Here is an 18301-nt window from a genome sequence, read left to right as displayed (position 1 = left end):
GTGCAATAAATAGGCTTTGTCTTTAAACCAGTATTATAATGTTTTTGTAACGACTTTCACATAAAATGCAACACGCATTTTAAAATGATTAATTGACTTTGTAACACCTGTTATATACACCCCATAATAGTCATTGATCAGGGTTTTAACAGTAACCCGTGAACCCCGCCAGACGGCGCATGGAGAGGTCCGAGACCTGTAGAACCACCTGCAGCTCATTCATTTACTGCCAGTGAGGAGAGAGCGACGGCGCTGTGAAAGACTGCGGGTGGATTAACTGAACCAACAAAGCCCAGTGGAGAATCACAGCAACGCAGCCCAGCTGAAAACCCAGCGCCCCATTTTACAGTAGAATGGCATCAAGAAGAATGGAGACCAAACCAGTGATAACCTGCCTCAAAACGCTCCTCGTCGTCTATTCCTTCGTGTTTTGGGTAAGCAGACATGACAAAGCGATAGTTTTTTGTCGTCCTAAATGTTATATGTAGGTAATAGTTTGTGAACGGTATAATTGAATAGTTTACGTTGGAAAAAAACGGATGTGGGGCCGTGCGCACAGGCTGCTGCCTTGGAACAAGTGCATGTTTATTAGTGGGCGCGCTGCGTGGACCGTTATCTTTATTATAGGCTAGCATTATTATAACGTTTGAGCAGTTTTTTTCTTCTATAGGCTAGGAAATATATTTGTATTAAGTAGGCTATACATATTGAAACAAATGTTGATTATGTGAAATGTATTTTATATTTTTTCGCTAATACTGACGAAGCCATCATTTATTATATATATATATTTTTTACATTTCTTTTTCCTGTGATTTTGTAAGTGGACACTAACATTCGCATGCTGTTGTAAGAATGTTAAGAATAGTCCAACAGGTAACCTAATCAACATCTGGTCACACTTTATTTGGATAGTCCGGATTTTCCATCTGTAGATGCTCTACAGATGGTCATGCTATCAACAAACTATCTGTTGATAAGCAACTGCTTCATAAGGTTACGGTTAGGGTTATGTTTAGAATAAGCGTTAAAGGTTAGGCTTAGAATAAGGGTCAGGGTTAGGATAAGGGTTAGGGCTAGGGCTAAGGTTAGGGTTAGTAGATAGTTAGTTGAAATGTTACTGATAGCCTGTAGATAATCTGTAGAACATCTCCAGATGGACTATCCAAATAATGTGATACCCAATGGTGGGAGGTTCAATGCATCAAATGGTGGCAGGTTCTCAAAGTACCATGATGGACACTGTGCACATTAAAGCAAAGGCGCAAACTCTCCTGTAGCACCACCCCAATTGGTTGAATTATGTGTGTGAGACTGTTTGGGTGTTATGCCTCTTATTTATTGAGATAGCCTATAATTGTCTCACTGTATTGGATGAATGATCTTATTGCTTTTCAGGAAGGAAAGGGGTAAGTAAGTTACCCAGGATGTAATCAAAGGATAGGGGTCTACATCTATTTTAGCACAGGGCAGGGCATGCCCTCTCTCTGCATTTACATACATGGGTCCATATGGAATATATGTTTGTGACGGATGAGAGTAGGCGTGGTTCAGTCAGTCCCATAGGTTAGTGGGGCTGGAGTCCCTTACACGAGGCATAGCAGCAGTGGTGGAAAATGTACTCAATTGTCATACTTGAGTAAAAGTAAAGATACCCTTATAGAAAATGTCTCAAGTAAAAGTATTATTGCTTCTTCAATCAGCACAACATTTTTCAGCTGTGCTAACATAATTGCAAAAGGGTTTTCTAATGATCAATTCGCCTTTTAAAATTATAAACTTGGATTAGCTAACACAATGTGCAATTGGAACACAGGAGTGATGGTTGCTGAAAATGAGCTTCTACGCCTATGTAGATATTACATAAAACAATCTGCCGTTTCCAGCTACAGTAGTAATTTACAACATTAACAATGTCTACACTGTATTTCTGATAAATGTTATGTTATTTTAATGGACCAAAAAATGTGCTTTTGTTTGAAAGCAAGGACACTTCCAAGTGACCCCAAACCTTTGAACGGTAGTGTATGTATACTTGGGTTATCACCTTTCAACAGAAAAAGATAGAAAATCACTGGAGGATGTCTTTAAGGAGTACATGGACTACAGGGCATTACCACTTAGACTGTGATTGAACAGAAAGACCCACTCCAATGAGATCAATTGCTCAGATTATATGTAGTGGACCGGTGTTGTGTTCACTCTGGGATGCAACATTACAATACAAGAATGTGGAGGGAGTCGGATACAAATAAAATTGGCTCATTCATCATGACACAATAGGACCAGTAATCATAGTTCTGATCACATTTTCTCCCCATTCAATTTTGACATGTTATTCTCTGTGTTCATTGGCTTCTTGAAGTTGGGTTGGGCTTTGGAGGGATATTTGATGTTATAGGTCCTATCCACAGCGCAACAGCAACAACCTACGTACCTATCTTGTTGAATATTATAAACCCGGTGGTTTGAGCCCTGAATGTTGATTGTCTGAAAGACCGTAAACCACGGGTATGATAAAAAAGTACATTTTACTGTTCTAATTAAGTTGGTAACCAGTTTATAATAGCAATAAGGCACCTCTGGAGTTTGTGGTTTATGGCCAATATACTACGGCTAATGGCTGTATCCAGAACAGCCCTTACCTGTGGTATAATGGCCATATAACACACCCGGTTGTGCCTTATTGCTTAAACAACCAAACCAGACCCAACCATCTTGACCCATCCACCCAGCCAGCCACCCTGACCCATCCGCCCTGACCCATCCGCCCTGACCCATCTGCCCTGACCCATCCGCCCTGACCCATCCGCCCTGACCCATCTGCCCTGACCCATCCGCCCTGACCCATCTGCCCTGACCCATCCGCCCTGATCCATCCACCCTGACCCATCCGCCCTGACCCATCCGCCCTGACCCATCCACCCTGACCCATCCACCCTGACCCATCCACCCACCTTGACCCGCCCTGACCCACCCGCCCTGACCCATCCTCCCTGACCCACCCACCCACCTTGACCCGCCCTGACCCACCCGCCTTAACCCATCTGCTCTGATCCATCCACCCTGACCCACCCACCCACACTGACCCACCCACCTTGACCCACACTGACCCACCCGCCCTGACCGATCCGCCCTGACCCTCCCGCCCTGACCGATCCGCCCTGACCCACCTGCCCTGACCCACCCGCCCTGAACCATCTGCCCTGATCCATCCACCCTGGCCCATCCACCCTGGCCCACCCACCCTGACGCACCCACCCAGCCACCCTGACCCACCCACCCACACTGACCCATCCACCTTGACCCACACTGACCCACCCGCCCTGAACGATCTGCCCTGACCCACCTGCCCTGACCCACCCGCCCTGACCCATCTGCCCTGACCCATTAGCCCTGGCCCATCAACCCTGGCCCATCCACCCTGGCCCACCCACCCTGACGCACCCACCCAGCCACCCTGACCCATCCACCCAGCCACCCTGACCCATCCACCCAGCCAGCCAGCCACCCGCTGCAGCTATACTTGTATTAAAATAGACCCACTCCTTCTCCAAGAAGCAGACTCCATTGATGTTGACCTGAGGGCCACTTAGACAAAGAAAGCCATATGGCCTGCTTAACTAAACATATTAGAGGCCGTTTTCCTCCCTAGCCAGACAGACAGATGTACGAGGATGGACTGCAGAGAGAGATAGATAAACAGAGACAGGAGGAGACAGGATGAGACAGAGTGCCTCTGCTCTGCTGTCTAACTTGTTTTGAGAGCTTACCAGGGGGAGGTTGTTTGAGAGCTTACCAGGGGGAGGTTGTTTGAGAGCTTACCAGGGGGAGGTTGTTTGAGAGCTTGGCAGGGGAGGTTGGAGGTTGTTGTTTGAGAGCTTACCAGGGGGAGGTTGTTTGAGAGCTTGGCAGGGGGAGGTTGTTTGAGAGCTTACCAGGGGAGGTTGTTTGAGAGCTTGGCAGGGGAGGTTGTTTGAGAGCTTACCAGGGGAGGTTGTTTGAGAGCTTACCAGGGGAGGTTGTTTGAGAGCTTACCAGGGGAGGTTGTTTGAGAGCTTGGGGGAGGTTGTTTGAGAGCTTACCAGGGGAGGTTGTTTGAGAGCTTACCAGGGGAGGTTGTTTGAGAGCTTGGCAGGGGAGGTTGTTTGAGAGCTTGGCAGGGGAGGTTGTTTGAGAGGGGGAGGTTGTTTGAGAGCTTACCAGGGGGAGGTTGTTTGAGGTTGGGGAGGTTGTTTGAGAGCTTACCAGGGGAGGTTGTTTGAGGTTGTTTTTGAGAGCTTACCAGGGGAGGTTGTTTGAGAGCTTACCAGGGGAGGTTGTTTTGTTTGAGAGCTTACCAGGGGAGGTTGTTTGAGAGCTTACCAGGGGAGGTTGTTTGAGAGCTTACCAGGGGAGGTTGTTTGAGAGCTTACCAGGGGGAGGTTGTTTGAGGCCAGCTCAGCTGTCATTCTGCTCTGGGTGCCTACTCTTTTTGTCTCTAACTTCTATGCCAAGAGCTCCAACCCCAACAATGGCTACATTCTTAGAAAAAAGTTCTCCAAAGGCGTTTTGTGGCTGAGAACCCTTTTTGGTTCCAGGTAGGACAGTTTTGGTTCCAGGTAGAACTATTTTGGGTTCCATGTAGAACCCTCTGTGGAAAGGCTTCTACATGGAACCTAAAATTGTTCTACCTGGACCCAAAAGGGGTTCATCAAAAGGTTCTCCTATGGGGACAGCCGAATAACCTTTTTGGTTCTAGATAGCACATTTATTTCTAAGAGTGTACCTAGAGTCTGGCTATCAATCTGTTACTTACTGCTGTTGCCTGGACCAGTACCAGAAAGGTTCTTTGCATGATTACTGTGAGAGTATCTGACACATTTGGCATAATTACTCAGCACTTCTCACTCCGTTCGCCACATTGTAGTAAACCAAGGGCTTAGCATTGTGTAATGTATATGCCGGGAGCCAGCAAAATGGTGAAGAAGGTGATTTTAATAAAGAACCAAAGCAAATGAACAAACATGACACAATAGGATCAGTAATCGTAGTTCTGATCACATTTTCTCCCCATTCAATTTTGACATGTTAGGAGAAAACAATAACACCTAGTGACTGAAGACAACCGAGGGATAAATAAAGGGGCGGTAATTAAGGAGAAAACAATCAGCAGGTGTGCACAATGTGGGTTGCCAGGACCGGTGGTTAGTAGACCGGCGATGTCGAGCGCCGGAGGGAGGGCGTGACACATTGTTAGATTTACTATTGTTATTTTGGAGAAATATCATTTTGGGTACAAGACTGTCAGTGTCAAGACAACAAATAACTTTTATTTTGAAATGCTGTTTTGCACAAGCACCTTTCAATCATCTAATTAACCTGATAATAACGTGTAACTCTGCTCTCTAACATGGTAGCTGATAGGGTCAGGCTATTAAAGGCTTCATTTAATGTCAGGCCGGGAGTGTCATTTCCTCAATTAAGATTTCTGCAGGGACTGAAGATTGACCTAGTTGTCGTTAGGTTTGTGTTGTAAATGTATACCATCACCATTGGCCAGACTTATTTTTATGGGTTGATTTTCAACTTGTATACTCTTAGAAAAAAAGGTGCTATCTAGAACCAAAATGGGTTCTTCGGCTGTCCCCATAAGAGAACCCTTGGAAGAACTCCTTTAGGGTTCCATAGAGGGTTCTACATGGAAGCCAAAAGAGTTCTCCCTGGATCCAAAAAGTTTCTCCTCTGGGGACAGCCGCAAAGCCCTTATGGAACCTTTCTTTCCAAGAGTGTAAGATGGTCTGATTTTATGGATAACATCTACGTTTTCAAGTCCACTCAGGCCATACCCTTTTGCAGAGTTTCTCCCCTTCATATACATGTTTTCTCTGAACTGTAGCTTGAAGACTGTGTAGCTCTGCTAAAACAAGACTACAGATGCAGTACATTGATAGACAATCCCATAGCCTCTTGGTATTAGGCTTCTCTGTGTAGTAGGAATGGCAGCTTGTTCAGTAGGCCAAGAACAGACAGAGGCCCTAAGAATTGGCCTAATTCATGCTGTGGAGGCATATTATTAATGCCCAGATGGGAATAAGAAGCATAATGTTTTGTGTGTTTTGTGTTCCCTCTGTACCAGGCTTTTGTTGGGGCTTATTCCTCTGAGAATGTGATTGTGCATCTTATTGTACAGCATTTAAATGGCTGTGCTCAGCTAAAGTTATTTCTAAATAATCATAGGAGATTGGCTAGGCTGCCAACTGAGCAAAAACATCAGATCAATATTCAATTTTGGCTCATATATCATTGTCAACAAACGTGAATTAAACTTCAAATAAATCCTTTTATAAAAAAACTAATGTTGATTCTGTGTTAAAATATGGGTTAAAATGTCATCAAAAGAAGTTGAAATAACAAGGAGTTAAAACCTTTACCCATCTACTTCAGCCATCTAGAAGTATGGTTAACAGAGACAAACAGTTACACTCCACCAGCCCAGCACACATCTCCCAGGCAACCATATCAGTAGTCGCCTCCTTGTCCACTCTGTTAGCGCTGCTCATACAGATCTTCATTTGAGCCAGTTTGCTACAGCAGGAAAATAATCCTGCAGCACAGGACATGTTCATTATTATGTGGATTATAATTAATGGAAATTCTTGTAGGGGTTAATACATTTTTCGTAAGGGAAAAGTGGAAATTACAAACTTCAGAAGCCTTTTTAAACCTGAAATTCACTACAAGAAAGGTGTCCTGCAACAGGTTGATCAAATTAAGATCCTACATGTATCTGTTTCTCAGTATTCATTACAATCCCCCTCTACACTATCATCATCTCCACCGTCTGGTGGACTCCCTCCTCAGACCGACATTAGCCTAGCTCGCTCACCTCTGTCTGAAACCCATTACTGAAGGCCTCAAGAGGAAGCAACCTCTGGTCTCCAGGCTGAAAGCCAGGCTGTAGAAGCTCCAGCTAAAGCTTACAATGTGTAAGGCTTAGCTGCGGCTGTGTTGACGAGCGGGTAATGCATTTATATCTGCCTGATAGGAGCTGCCTGGATCTGATCTGGATCTGGCCTTGCACCGCTTAGTTACGTTGGTTGCTTGGCGACAGCATTTACACTGGTCCAAAGGTCACTTATTTTCTTCTCAGAAAGGGAAAACAACGTAAATGGGGCAATCTGCAGTTGCAACATTCATTTTTTAACTCATAAATTAACGATATGTACCCATTGATTCGTGAAGAATATAACTTATAAAAGCCTCATGAGGTTCGTTCAACTATCGTACCCCATCATAAACCACAATATAACCTTGTTTTACTCCAATGTTTGTAAACATAGTAAATGTAAACAAACATTGTAAAGCCTCAAAACATGGTTAAAGTTATACTTTTGAAATGAGTTATTTTGCATAAATAGCTCTGTCTATTAATTTGAGAGTGGTTACATTTCTCCAGCACCACCCCCAGCTTTTTACCGAAACAGTGGCGGGTTAACACACTTTGAAATTGTTTCAACTGCGGATTGCCCCTTTAAAGGGTAAAACACAAGGAGAGTGAAGGTTACAGGGGAATTGAATGAATAAGACCTCGCCCTCCCTTGCAGAAGAGATGATTAATAAAAGAGCCCAAGGACTACAGTAACACTACACAAGAGACTGAAGAAAGTAAGGGATTTAGAGTGATGGACTTCTGGTCTCGGTGCATATAGATCTCTCCGGGCAGCCGGGATACTGCCCATCACTGAGGCAGCTAGAAAATATCTCATTAAGAACTTCCCTTCAGACTTCCAACCGAGTGGGGTTCAAAGGTGAAATAGCCACAGAGGTCATCCAGTGCCGGCCATCCAACCAATTAGTCTGCGATTGAGGAATTCCAAGATGGCTGAAAATTCCAGTAATTGTGTGGTGTGTTAGATTTAGAACCAATAGACGTTGAACAAACAGTGTCTCTGACTCTTAGTCAGGGCTTTACATGTTGCCGGTAATGAAATATGGCCTAAACTTAGCCTGCAGCCTGGGAGGAGGTGCTGAATGCTTTGGATTGACTTTGATCGCTCTCCATAATTCCCTATGTGTGAGTGAACACAGTAGAGTGAGCTGTTAGCATCTCAGCTATGTTCAGCATGTGGTGATTTGGATACTCACCCAACAAACGCATTCTCAATGGCTGGGTCATTTGACTCTTTCACAGCACTACCGATTGTCATTATGGGAAATGTACAGTAGTTTAACAGTTTGCTTGTCACAAATCAACACTCTGGATGAGCATTATATTGTAGACTAGTGATCACCTGTATAGACTCAGCTGTAGACCTACTGACAATATGCACCGCCGTGTTGTAGCATATGTCCTTCATTGTTGACCATTTAAAGCCTATATCCAAATCTGTAATGTTTTGAAAGCAGACCTTTAAACCTCTTGCACCTGGCCTTTAATCCTTTGTTTTGCCTCTTTATCTTTTAAAACATGATGTGTTCCTTGTAGTAGATACACTATGTTTGCATGAATTTAGATCCATTTCAGAGATTGGGTTGTTTTTTGTCATACTCCACCAACTCCCAGAACTAGCCGCTAAGGCAACCTCAGAAGGCCGTAGCTAGTGTATGGCTGTGTCAGGTTAGGCAAGTGGCCGGCCAGGGGCAAGGCTAGCTATGGCTGGGGGTTGCTTGATCCCCCAATAAGTGATGTGGCATTCATAGGGGATCTTGCTATTCCCTTGTCTAGTAGGAAGGCTATATCCGACAGGAAGACATTAAACATGAATCATTGTTGACCCGTGGACCAATGACAGTGAGCCGCTGGATCAGGGGGAATATTAAGTGCACTGATGTCTGTTTGACTGGGACTTCGGTCCCTGAAAATGAGACCGTCCTAAATGTCCAGTATGTTTGGCCACTGTGGTATGGGCTCCACTGTTAATTGTGTGCCAATAAAATGTCTCAGGGCCAACCATTTGTTTGCGGGGTCACACTGACAGCCACCTGACTCAGCAGGTGGAGGGGAACAGGCTCCTCACTGGCTGGCTTGTCACCTGTTGTGAAACATTTGTGTCGTGTTTGTGCCAGCTAGCGACTCACAAGGCCTAATGTCACGCTGGACTCCAGGTCAATAAAAACAGGCTTATTTCCAGACACCATACCTCCACTGGAAATAAGTAAACAATATGAAGTATATGTTATCTATCCCATACCAGGAAGTCTCACAGGGCACAGGCAGAGGAGAAAAAGGATGCTGCTAATCGCTCAGTGGGACTGGAGAGCCAGGCAGTGCAAAACCCAAACAATGCTGCTGCATGTTATTACTCCTATCCAATAACAGCGCTGCTGCCTGCCAGGCTGCCTGTTATTACACCTATCTAATAACAACACTGCTGCCTGCCATGCTGCCTGTTATTACATCTATCTAATAACAACAATACTGCCTGCCATTACACCTATCTAATAACAACAATACTGCCTGCCAGGCTGCCTGTTATTACACCTATCTAACAAACAACAATACTGCCTGCCAGGCTGCCTGTTATTACATCTATCTAATAACAACAATACTGCCTGCCAGGCTGCCTGTTATTACACCTATCTAATAACAACAATGCTACCTGCCAGGCTGCCTGTTATTACACCTATCTAATAACAACAATGCTGCCTGCCAGGCTGCCTGTTATTACACCTATCTAATAACAACAATACTGCCTGCCAGGCTGCCTGTTATTACATCTATCTAATAACAACAATACTGCCTGTTATTACACCTATCTAATAACAACACTGCTGCCTGCCATGCTGCCTGTTATTACATCTATCTAATAACAACAATACTGCCTGTTATTACACCTATCTAATAACAACAATACTGCCTGCCAGGCTGCCTGTTATTACATCTATCTAATAACAACAATACTGCCTGCCAGGCTGCCTGTTATTACACCTATCTAATAACAACAATACTGCCTGCCAGGCTGCCTGTTATTACACCTATCTAATAACAACAATACTGCCTGCAAGGCTGCCTGTTATTACACCTATCTAATAACAACAATGCTGCCTGCCAGGCTGCCTGTTATTACACCTATCTAATAACAACAATACTGCCTGCCAGGCTGCCTGTTATTACACCTATCTAATAACAACACTGCTGCCTGCCATGCTGCCTGTTATTACATCTATCTAATAACAACAATACTGCCTGTTATTACACCTATCTAATAACAACAATACTGCCTGCCAGGCTGCCTGTTATTACATCTATCTAATAACAACAATACTGCCTGCCAGGCTGCCTGTTATTACACCTATCTAATAACAACAATACTGCCTGCCAGGCTGCCTGTTATTACATCTATCTAATAACAACAATACTGCCTGCCAGGCTGCCTGTTATTACATCTATCTAATAACAACAATACTGCCTGCCAGGCTGCCTGTTATTACACCTATCTAATAACAACAATACTGCCTGCCAAGCTGCCTGTTATTACACCTATCTAATAACAACAATACTGCCTGCCAAGCTGCCTGTTATTACACCTATCTAATAACAACAATACTGCCTGCCAAGCTGCCTGTTATTACACCTATCTAATAACAACAATACTGCCTGCCAAGCTGCCTGTTATTACACCTATCTAATAACAACAATACTGCCTGCCAAGCTGCCTGTTATTACACCTATCTAATAACAACAATACTGCCTGCCAGGCTGCCTGTTATTACACCTATCTAATAACAACAATACTGCCTGCCAGGCTGCCTGTTATTACATCTATCTAATAACAACAATACTGCCTGCCAGGCTGCCTGTTATTACACCTATCTAATAACAACAATACTGCCTGCCAAGCTGCCTGTTATTACACCTATCTAATAACAACAATACTGCCTGCCAGGCTGCCTGTTATTACATCTATCTAATAACAACAATACTGCCTGCCAGGCTGCCTGTTATTACATCTATCTAATAACAACAATACTGCCTGCCAGGCTGCCTGTTATTACATCTATCTAATAACAACAATACTGCCTGCTAGGCTGCCTGTTATTACATCTATCTAATAACAACAATACTGCCTGCCAGGCTGCCTGTTATTACACCTATTTAATAACAACAATACTGCCTGTTATTACACCTATTTAATAACAACAATACTGCCTGTTATTACATCTATCTAATAACAACAATACTGCCTGCCAGACTGCCTGTTATTACACCTATTTAATAACAACAATACTGCCTGTTATTACACATATCCAATAACAACACTGCTGCCTGCCAGGCTGCCTGTTATTACATCTATCTAATAACAACAATACTGCCTGTTATTACACCTATTTAATAACAACAATACTGCCTGTTATTACACCTATCTAATAACAACACTGCTGCCTCCCATGCTGCCTGTTATTACATCTATCTAATAACAACAATACTGCCTGTTATTACACCTATCTAATAACAACACTGCTGCCTGCCATGCTGCCTGTTATTACACCTATCCAATAACAACAATACCACCTGCCAGGCTGCCTGTTATTACACCTATCTAATAACAACACTGCTGCCTGCCAGGCTGCCTGTTATTACATCTATCCAATAACAACATGGCGCAGAAGAAAAGTATTGGGTGTGAAAACAGGGACAATGGCAGGTTATAGTCAGACCAACAGGCTGGCAGGCAGGCAGGCTGCTGAGACTGCCGTTGCCAGGGAGATGAACTCCCCCGTTGGTTCTGTGTATTGCCTGGTTTAGTTTGGTGCCTTCACTGTAGAATGGATCCACAGCTTTGCTGAGAGAGCAAGGGAACCTGGTTGAGCTTATAGTTTCATTCCCAAGCATCCTACTTTATTTGGCACCATGTTAAGCCTTTAATGAACTAATGATCAGTCCAACTCAGAAACCCTGCCAGCACCAGTGAATAATGTGAATCTCTCTAATCTCTCCCCCTCATTCTGCCATCTCCGTTTGTTTCTCACATTTTCTCTGCCTCTCTCTTTGTCTCTCTCTCCCTCTCTCTCTCTCTTTGTCCATGTTTCTCTCTATCTTTGTCTCTCTCTCCCTCTCTCTTTGTCCATGTTTCTCTCTATCTTTGTCTCTCTCTCCCTCTCTCTTTGTCCATGTTTCTCTCTCTCTCCCTCTCTATCTTTGTCTCTCTCTCCCTCTCTCTTTGTCCATGTTTCTCTCTATCTTTGTCTCTCTCTCCCTCTCTCTTTGTCCATGTTTCTCTCTATCTTTGTCTCTCTCTCCCTCTCTCTTTGTCCATGTTTCTCTCTATCTTTGTCTCTCTCTCCCTCTCTCTTTGTCCCTGTTTCTCTCTCTCTCTCTCTTTGTCTCTCTCTCCCTCTCCTTCCCTCTCATTAATCAAAAGTGAACAGACATTTACATATAAATCATGTTTGAGAGGTACCCTTACCTTCAGTCTCTGCTAGCTGTTTCAGCTACTACTGTGTAGCTCAGAGTAGTCAACCCCAATGTGCAGTATAAATGCAATCATTTCCATCTTCCTTTTCCACTTCGGAAGTACAGTCAATCCCTCTGGGTTTGAAGAGTAGTGCCGAGAAGGAAGCCTATGGTGTGCTCAGCCAAGGATGCACAATATGGCTGTCACTTTAAGGACAATTTTAGGATGTCATTATCCACCTTGACGAGCACAACACTTCCCGTCTTGTCTTCTTTGTCTGTGTTCGTTACCTCCAATGATGTGTAGAATTCTGTCATTGACCCCCATCAACATGCATTACAGAGTCATCTTGGAGTTCTATCATTGTTGTAGTTCCAGTTGGTTACATTAGAAACACAGATTCACTCTAGAAACACCAAAGTTCTCTGGAGTAGAATGTTTGTATTTCAGAGGTGAATGTTATTGACCACTCACTACACAGACTAAGTGAATTTAATGGCCCGCAACAAAGCAATCATTGTAATACTGTTAGGGCTGCCATCAAGCAAAATCAAACTTTCTGATCCATGCTGTCACGCACGCACAAATTAATTACTGTAGTGTCTTTGCAAACATTGCTGTAGTATTTACTATAGTGTTTTTGTAGCCATTACTGTAGTATTTGCTATAGTGTTTTTGTAAACATTACTGTAGTATTTACTATAGTGTTTTTGTAGACATTACTGTAGTATTCACTATAGTGTTTTTGTAGTCATTACTGTAGTATTTATTATAGTGTTTTTGTAGTCATCACTGTAGTATTTGCTATAGTGTTTTTGTAGTCATTACTGTAGTATTTACTATAGTGTTTTTGTAGACATTACTGTAGTATTTACTATAGTGTTTTTGTAGTCATTACTGTAGTATTTACTATAGTGTTTTTGTAGACATTACTGTAGCATTTACTATAGTGTTTTTGTAGTCATTACTGTAGTATTTACTATAGTGTTTTTGTAGACATTACTGTAGTATTTACTATAGTGTTTTTGTAGACATTACTGTAGTATTTACTATAGTGTTTTTGTAGACATTACTGTAGTATTTACTATAGTGTTTTTGTAGACATTACTGTAGTATTTACTATAGTGTTTTTGTAGACATTACTGTAGTATTTACTATAGTGTTTTTGTAGACATTACTGTAGTATTTACTATAGTGTTTTTGTAGTCATTACTGTAGTATTTACTATATTGTTTTTGTAGTCATTACTGTAGTATTTACTACAGTGTTTTTATTTTATTATTTTTTATTATCCTGCTGGACAAATAGCTAATTTTCCATAACCTGTAGGTAGGACTGGAGTCTGAAAGGATAGTTCATAGCTTCAGTTCTTTTCTATAATACAATATATGGTCTATACTGTACTTGGCATGTAGGTTTCTCACTTATGGCTGGCACAAATTGGGATATGGGGGAGGGGAATAGGCAAGTTATATGCAAATTAAAACTGTACTGTTACTATAGTTAAAAAACTGTTGTGTTTTTACGGACTGTTGTGTTTTTGCGGACATTGTGTTTTTTGGGGGATAATACTGTAGTATTAACTATAGTATTCTACAGTGTACTATACAATTCTATAGTAAGTACTACACATGATTGAGGGATACTACAGTGTGTGTATAGTATTCTACAGTATACTACAGAAATCCATAGTAAGTATTTCTTCGTGTGGGCTGTCAGTTTTGCAACATAACATTTCTTGAACACCACATTGGAGTTTCAATAAAACACAGATGTCAAGATTTCTGTAACAGAATTCAGATTGGGGTTTCATTTTCACCCTGATTCTAGCCCCCCTTCAATCCCCCCCCCCCCATCCTAAAGTAAACAAATAAATAACAACAACAAAAAAACATTTTATTTGAACAAGATTCAACGATAAGAGCCTGGCTTTGAGCGCCCATAGAACAACAGTACCTTTGATCATGTCTCTGCTAAGGGGAGAAGGAGGGGTGCGCTTCCCCTTTGAAATCTAAAGTGCTCTTTTCATTTCTACATCACCCTCCCTGCCAATTCTCCCGCTCTGCCATCCAGTGAGCGACTGAACAGAACAGAGCAGGGCTGAACAGAACAGAACAGGGCTGAACAGAGCAAAACAGAACAGAGCAAAACAGAGCAGCAATTCCTGTTGATGCAACACCAAAGCAAACACAAGTGCCTTGTTTGGCTTTCAGATACAGAATAATAATGGTCCAAGAGGGTCTCCTACCTAAATGCTGTGCATGTGTGTCTCTTCATCATGTTCCCGCAGCTCACGGTGGCACAGCATAAAGGTGCGATGTCGTCTCATGTTTGCATGAGCATCAGTGCACCTGCCAGGGCAGATGGTCAGACCATTAGTCAGGGCTCGGCCCCAGCCCTCGGCCCCAGCCCTCTCATTTATACATAGAGGCACCTCCAATCACAGTCCCTGCCCAGTGGTGGTGGATGACGTGTGTTTCCTCTTACACAATGTGAAGCGTCTAGTCTGAGCATCTGGAAAAGCTCTCTAAATCGAATCAATTATTCATTATTGTTTGGCGACAAATCTCTTTCTGTTAGTGTTTTTCTGTGGATGTTCCTGGTATCACTGAGCCACTCTGTTGAGGAGAGTCAGGAGAGTGCTAGAAGAGAGCAATAAGTAAGACAATCAAAACATGTTGAACAATTGTTGCTGTCGGCCCAATACCTCAGCTGTAGGACAGGATTCTGACACCTCTACGTATCACACTATGAGATGTGGAAGTGAAATCACACTAGAGTACATATCGTGCCACCTCAGTTCTTGGAAGTCTAGTCCTGTCTAGAAAAGTTTGGGGTGAGTTGTGGATCTTTTCAAGCTAGCTCAGCCAACTAGGCCGCTACATTACATTTCATCCACATCAAGTGTCTCTGGATATGAGCAATCCTGACATCAAAAAACATTTAGAGCTCAACCTTCAGTGGCAACTCTGCTTGGAACAACGTCATGACATAAAATCCCCAACTGTTCATCCTAATCCTCTGAGTGGTGACAGTGGTGACCCCATGCTGTCCTGGCGTCTGCCTTACTCCGTTGTCACAGAAAACAACATGAATCTACCCATCAGGATGGACCTTTTTCAAAGTCTGAGTAGTTGTCATGGTGCTCTTATTTCTAGTTCCTTTCTTGTTCTGTAGATTAATTAACAGCCACAAATGGTTTGCTATCAACCAGATGTATTGGGACTGCATACGGGTGCTGGTAGCTTGCCAAGAAATATTACCTCAAACCCATCGGCAGTAAAAAACAGCATGTGGTTGTACCACTATCTTCACAAACCTCATTTTGTATTTCTGCGAGGCCGGCAGCTGCAGCGATAGACGGATGAGGAAAATGTCCGGAGGGAAAATTGTCATAGCTGACGAATTCCATTACCTCTGTCAGGCTGTGTGAAGACTCCAATCTGGTGTTGAAATGAAACTTGCTCCTGTGCACCATCCGCGACGGACTCTGATAAAAGTGGCTCACTTTAACAGACTGGGAACTTCAGTGTTTATAGGTAAAATGGCTGACTTACCTATTCCAACTCTGGAAGCCCTAGATCACTCAAAATCAACATAGGCTACATACAGTACATCACATTGTAAAGGGACTTCATCATCTAGGATCGTGTATACATTTGTGTTTCAGATGTTGAATTTATTTCTACTGTAACCGAAACACGTGCAGTGTAACTGGTAATAAAGGGTTGAAACCATGTCTCATGACTGTGGTGTAACGTCACAGCTGAGATAATATATAGTACACATAAATACTTAATCACATAGCCCTGCTGAGTTAACTGAGGCCAATATGGTCGCCGACTGCAACACACCCCACAGGGCCTCTGCTTCATGTTAGCCGGTGCTCTTTTTGTCAGTCCCCTCACGCGCGCACACACACACACACACACACACACACACACACACACACACACACACACACACACACACACACACACACACACACACACACACACACACACACACACACACACACACACACACACACACACACACACACACACACACACACACACACACACACACACACACACACACCCTCTCCCCTTAATCCCTCCTGCCTAGGATGGTACCCCCTGCTGATGGAGCAGGTAGAGGAGGGAAGCCCCTCGCTTGCTACAGCAGATGGCTCCATGAATCATTCATAGTGTCACGTTGAATAAGACATGAACACTTTAGAGGAGAGGAAACTGGGGACTGGGGAACGGTACATTACAGGGAAATGAACCTACCGCTGCTCCCAGACATTACTAGAAAAGGGATGGTGGATGGGCAACACTTTCGGCGCCGACAAAGATGGCCGCCTCGCTTCGCGTTCCTAGGAAACTATGCAGTATTTTTTTATTTTTTTTATGTGTTATTTCTTACAATGCTACCCCAGTTTTATTACATACAGTCGGGAGGAACTATTGGATATAAGAGCAACGTCAACTCACCAACATTACTACCAGGAAGACGACTTTCCCGAAGCGGATCCTCTGTTTGGCCTACCATACAGGACAATGGATCGGTTCCCAGCCGGCGACCCAAAACAAAGATGCAGTAGAAGGGGCAGACGGAGCGGTCTTCTGGTCAGGCTCTGTAGACGGGCACATTGCGCACCGCTCCCGAGCATACTACTCGCCAATGTCCAGTCTCTTGGCAACAAGGTAGACAAAATCCGAGCAAGAGTTGCCTTCCAGAGAGGCATAAGAGACTGTAACGTTCTTTGTTTCACGGAAACATGGCTCACTCGAGACACGCTATCTGAGTCGGTACAGCCACCTGGTTTCTTCACGCATCCCGCCGACAGAAACAAGCATCTCTCTGGTAAGAAGAAGGGCGGGGGTGTATGCCTTATGATTAATGAGACGTGGCGTAATCATAACAACATACAGGAACTCTAGTCCTTTTGTTCACCTGACTTAGAATTCCTCACAATTAAATGCCGACTGCATTATCTACCAAGAGAATTCTCTTCCATCATAATCATAGCCGCATATATTCCCCCCCAAGCGGACAAATCGATGACCCTGAAAGAACTTCATTCAACTCTATGTAAACTGGAAACCACATATCCTGAGGCTGCATTTATTGTAGCTGGGGATTTTAACAAGGTTAATCTGAAAACAAGGCTCCCCAAATTCTATCAGCATATTGATTGTGCTACCAGGGCTGGCAAAACAGTAGATCACTGTTATTCTAACTTCCGCAATGCATATAAGGCCCTCCCCTGCCCTCCCTTCGGAAAAGCTGACCACGACTCCATTTTGTTGCTTCCAGCCTATAGACAGAAACTAAAACAGGAAGCACCCGCACTCAGGTCTCTTCAACACTGGTCCGATCAATCGGATTCCATGCTTCAAGTTTGCTTCGATCACGTGGACTGGGATATGTTCCGCATAACGTCGAACAACAACATTGACGAATACGCTGATTCGGTGAGCGAGTTTATTAGCAAGTGCATCGGTGATGTTGTACCCACAGCGTCTATTAAAACATTCCCAAACCAGAAACCGTGGTTTGATGGCAGCATTCGCGCAAAATTGAAAGTGCGAACCACTGCTTTTAATCAGGGCAAGGTGACAGGAAACATGACCGAATACAAATAGTGTAGCTATTCCCTCTGCAAGGCAATCAAACAAGCTAAGCGTCAGTATAGAGACAAAGTGGAGTCGCAATTCAACGGCTCAGACACGAGAGGTATGTGGCAGGGTCTACAGTCAATCATGGACTACAAAATAAAAGCAGCCCCGTCACGGACCACGATGCCTTGCTCCCAGACAGACTTTGAGGACAATACAGTGCCACTGCCACAGCCCGCTACCAAAACCTGCAGGATCCTCAACACAGGGACCCCACAAGGGTGCGTTCTCAGCCCTCTCCTGTACTCCCTGTTCACC

At 43.6% G+C, this 18301-nt stretch overlaps 1 protein-coding gene across 1 annotated transcript in view; it reads left to right on the top strand.

The window, feature by feature from the left end:
- The first annotated feature begins 213 nt into the window (after positions 1-213).
- Positions 214-18301, top strand: part of LOC124020208 (tetraspanin-7-like) — a 34902-nt gene continuing 16814 nt past the window's right edge. The window contains exon 1 of the mRNA XM_046335539.1: positions 214-434. Within this exon, the coding sequence (XP_046191495.1) occupies positions 354-434 (81 nt within the window). The 5' untranslated portion in view covers positions 214-353. The remainder of the gene's footprint in view (positions 435-18301) is intronic.

This window comes from Oncorhynchus gorbuscha, unplaced genomic scaffold, assembly GCF_021184085.1.
Source record: "Oncorhynchus gorbuscha isolate QuinsamMale2020 ecotype Even-year unplaced genomic scaffold, OgorEven_v1.0 Un_scaffold_769, whole genome shotgun sequence".
Lineage (NCBI taxonomy): Eukaryota > Metazoa > Chordata > Actinopteri > Salmoniformes > Salmonidae > Oncorhynchus > Oncorhynchus gorbuscha.
The sequence above is the reverse complement of the archived record's forward strand: the minus strand, read 5'-3'. Positions and strand labels throughout refer to the sequence as shown.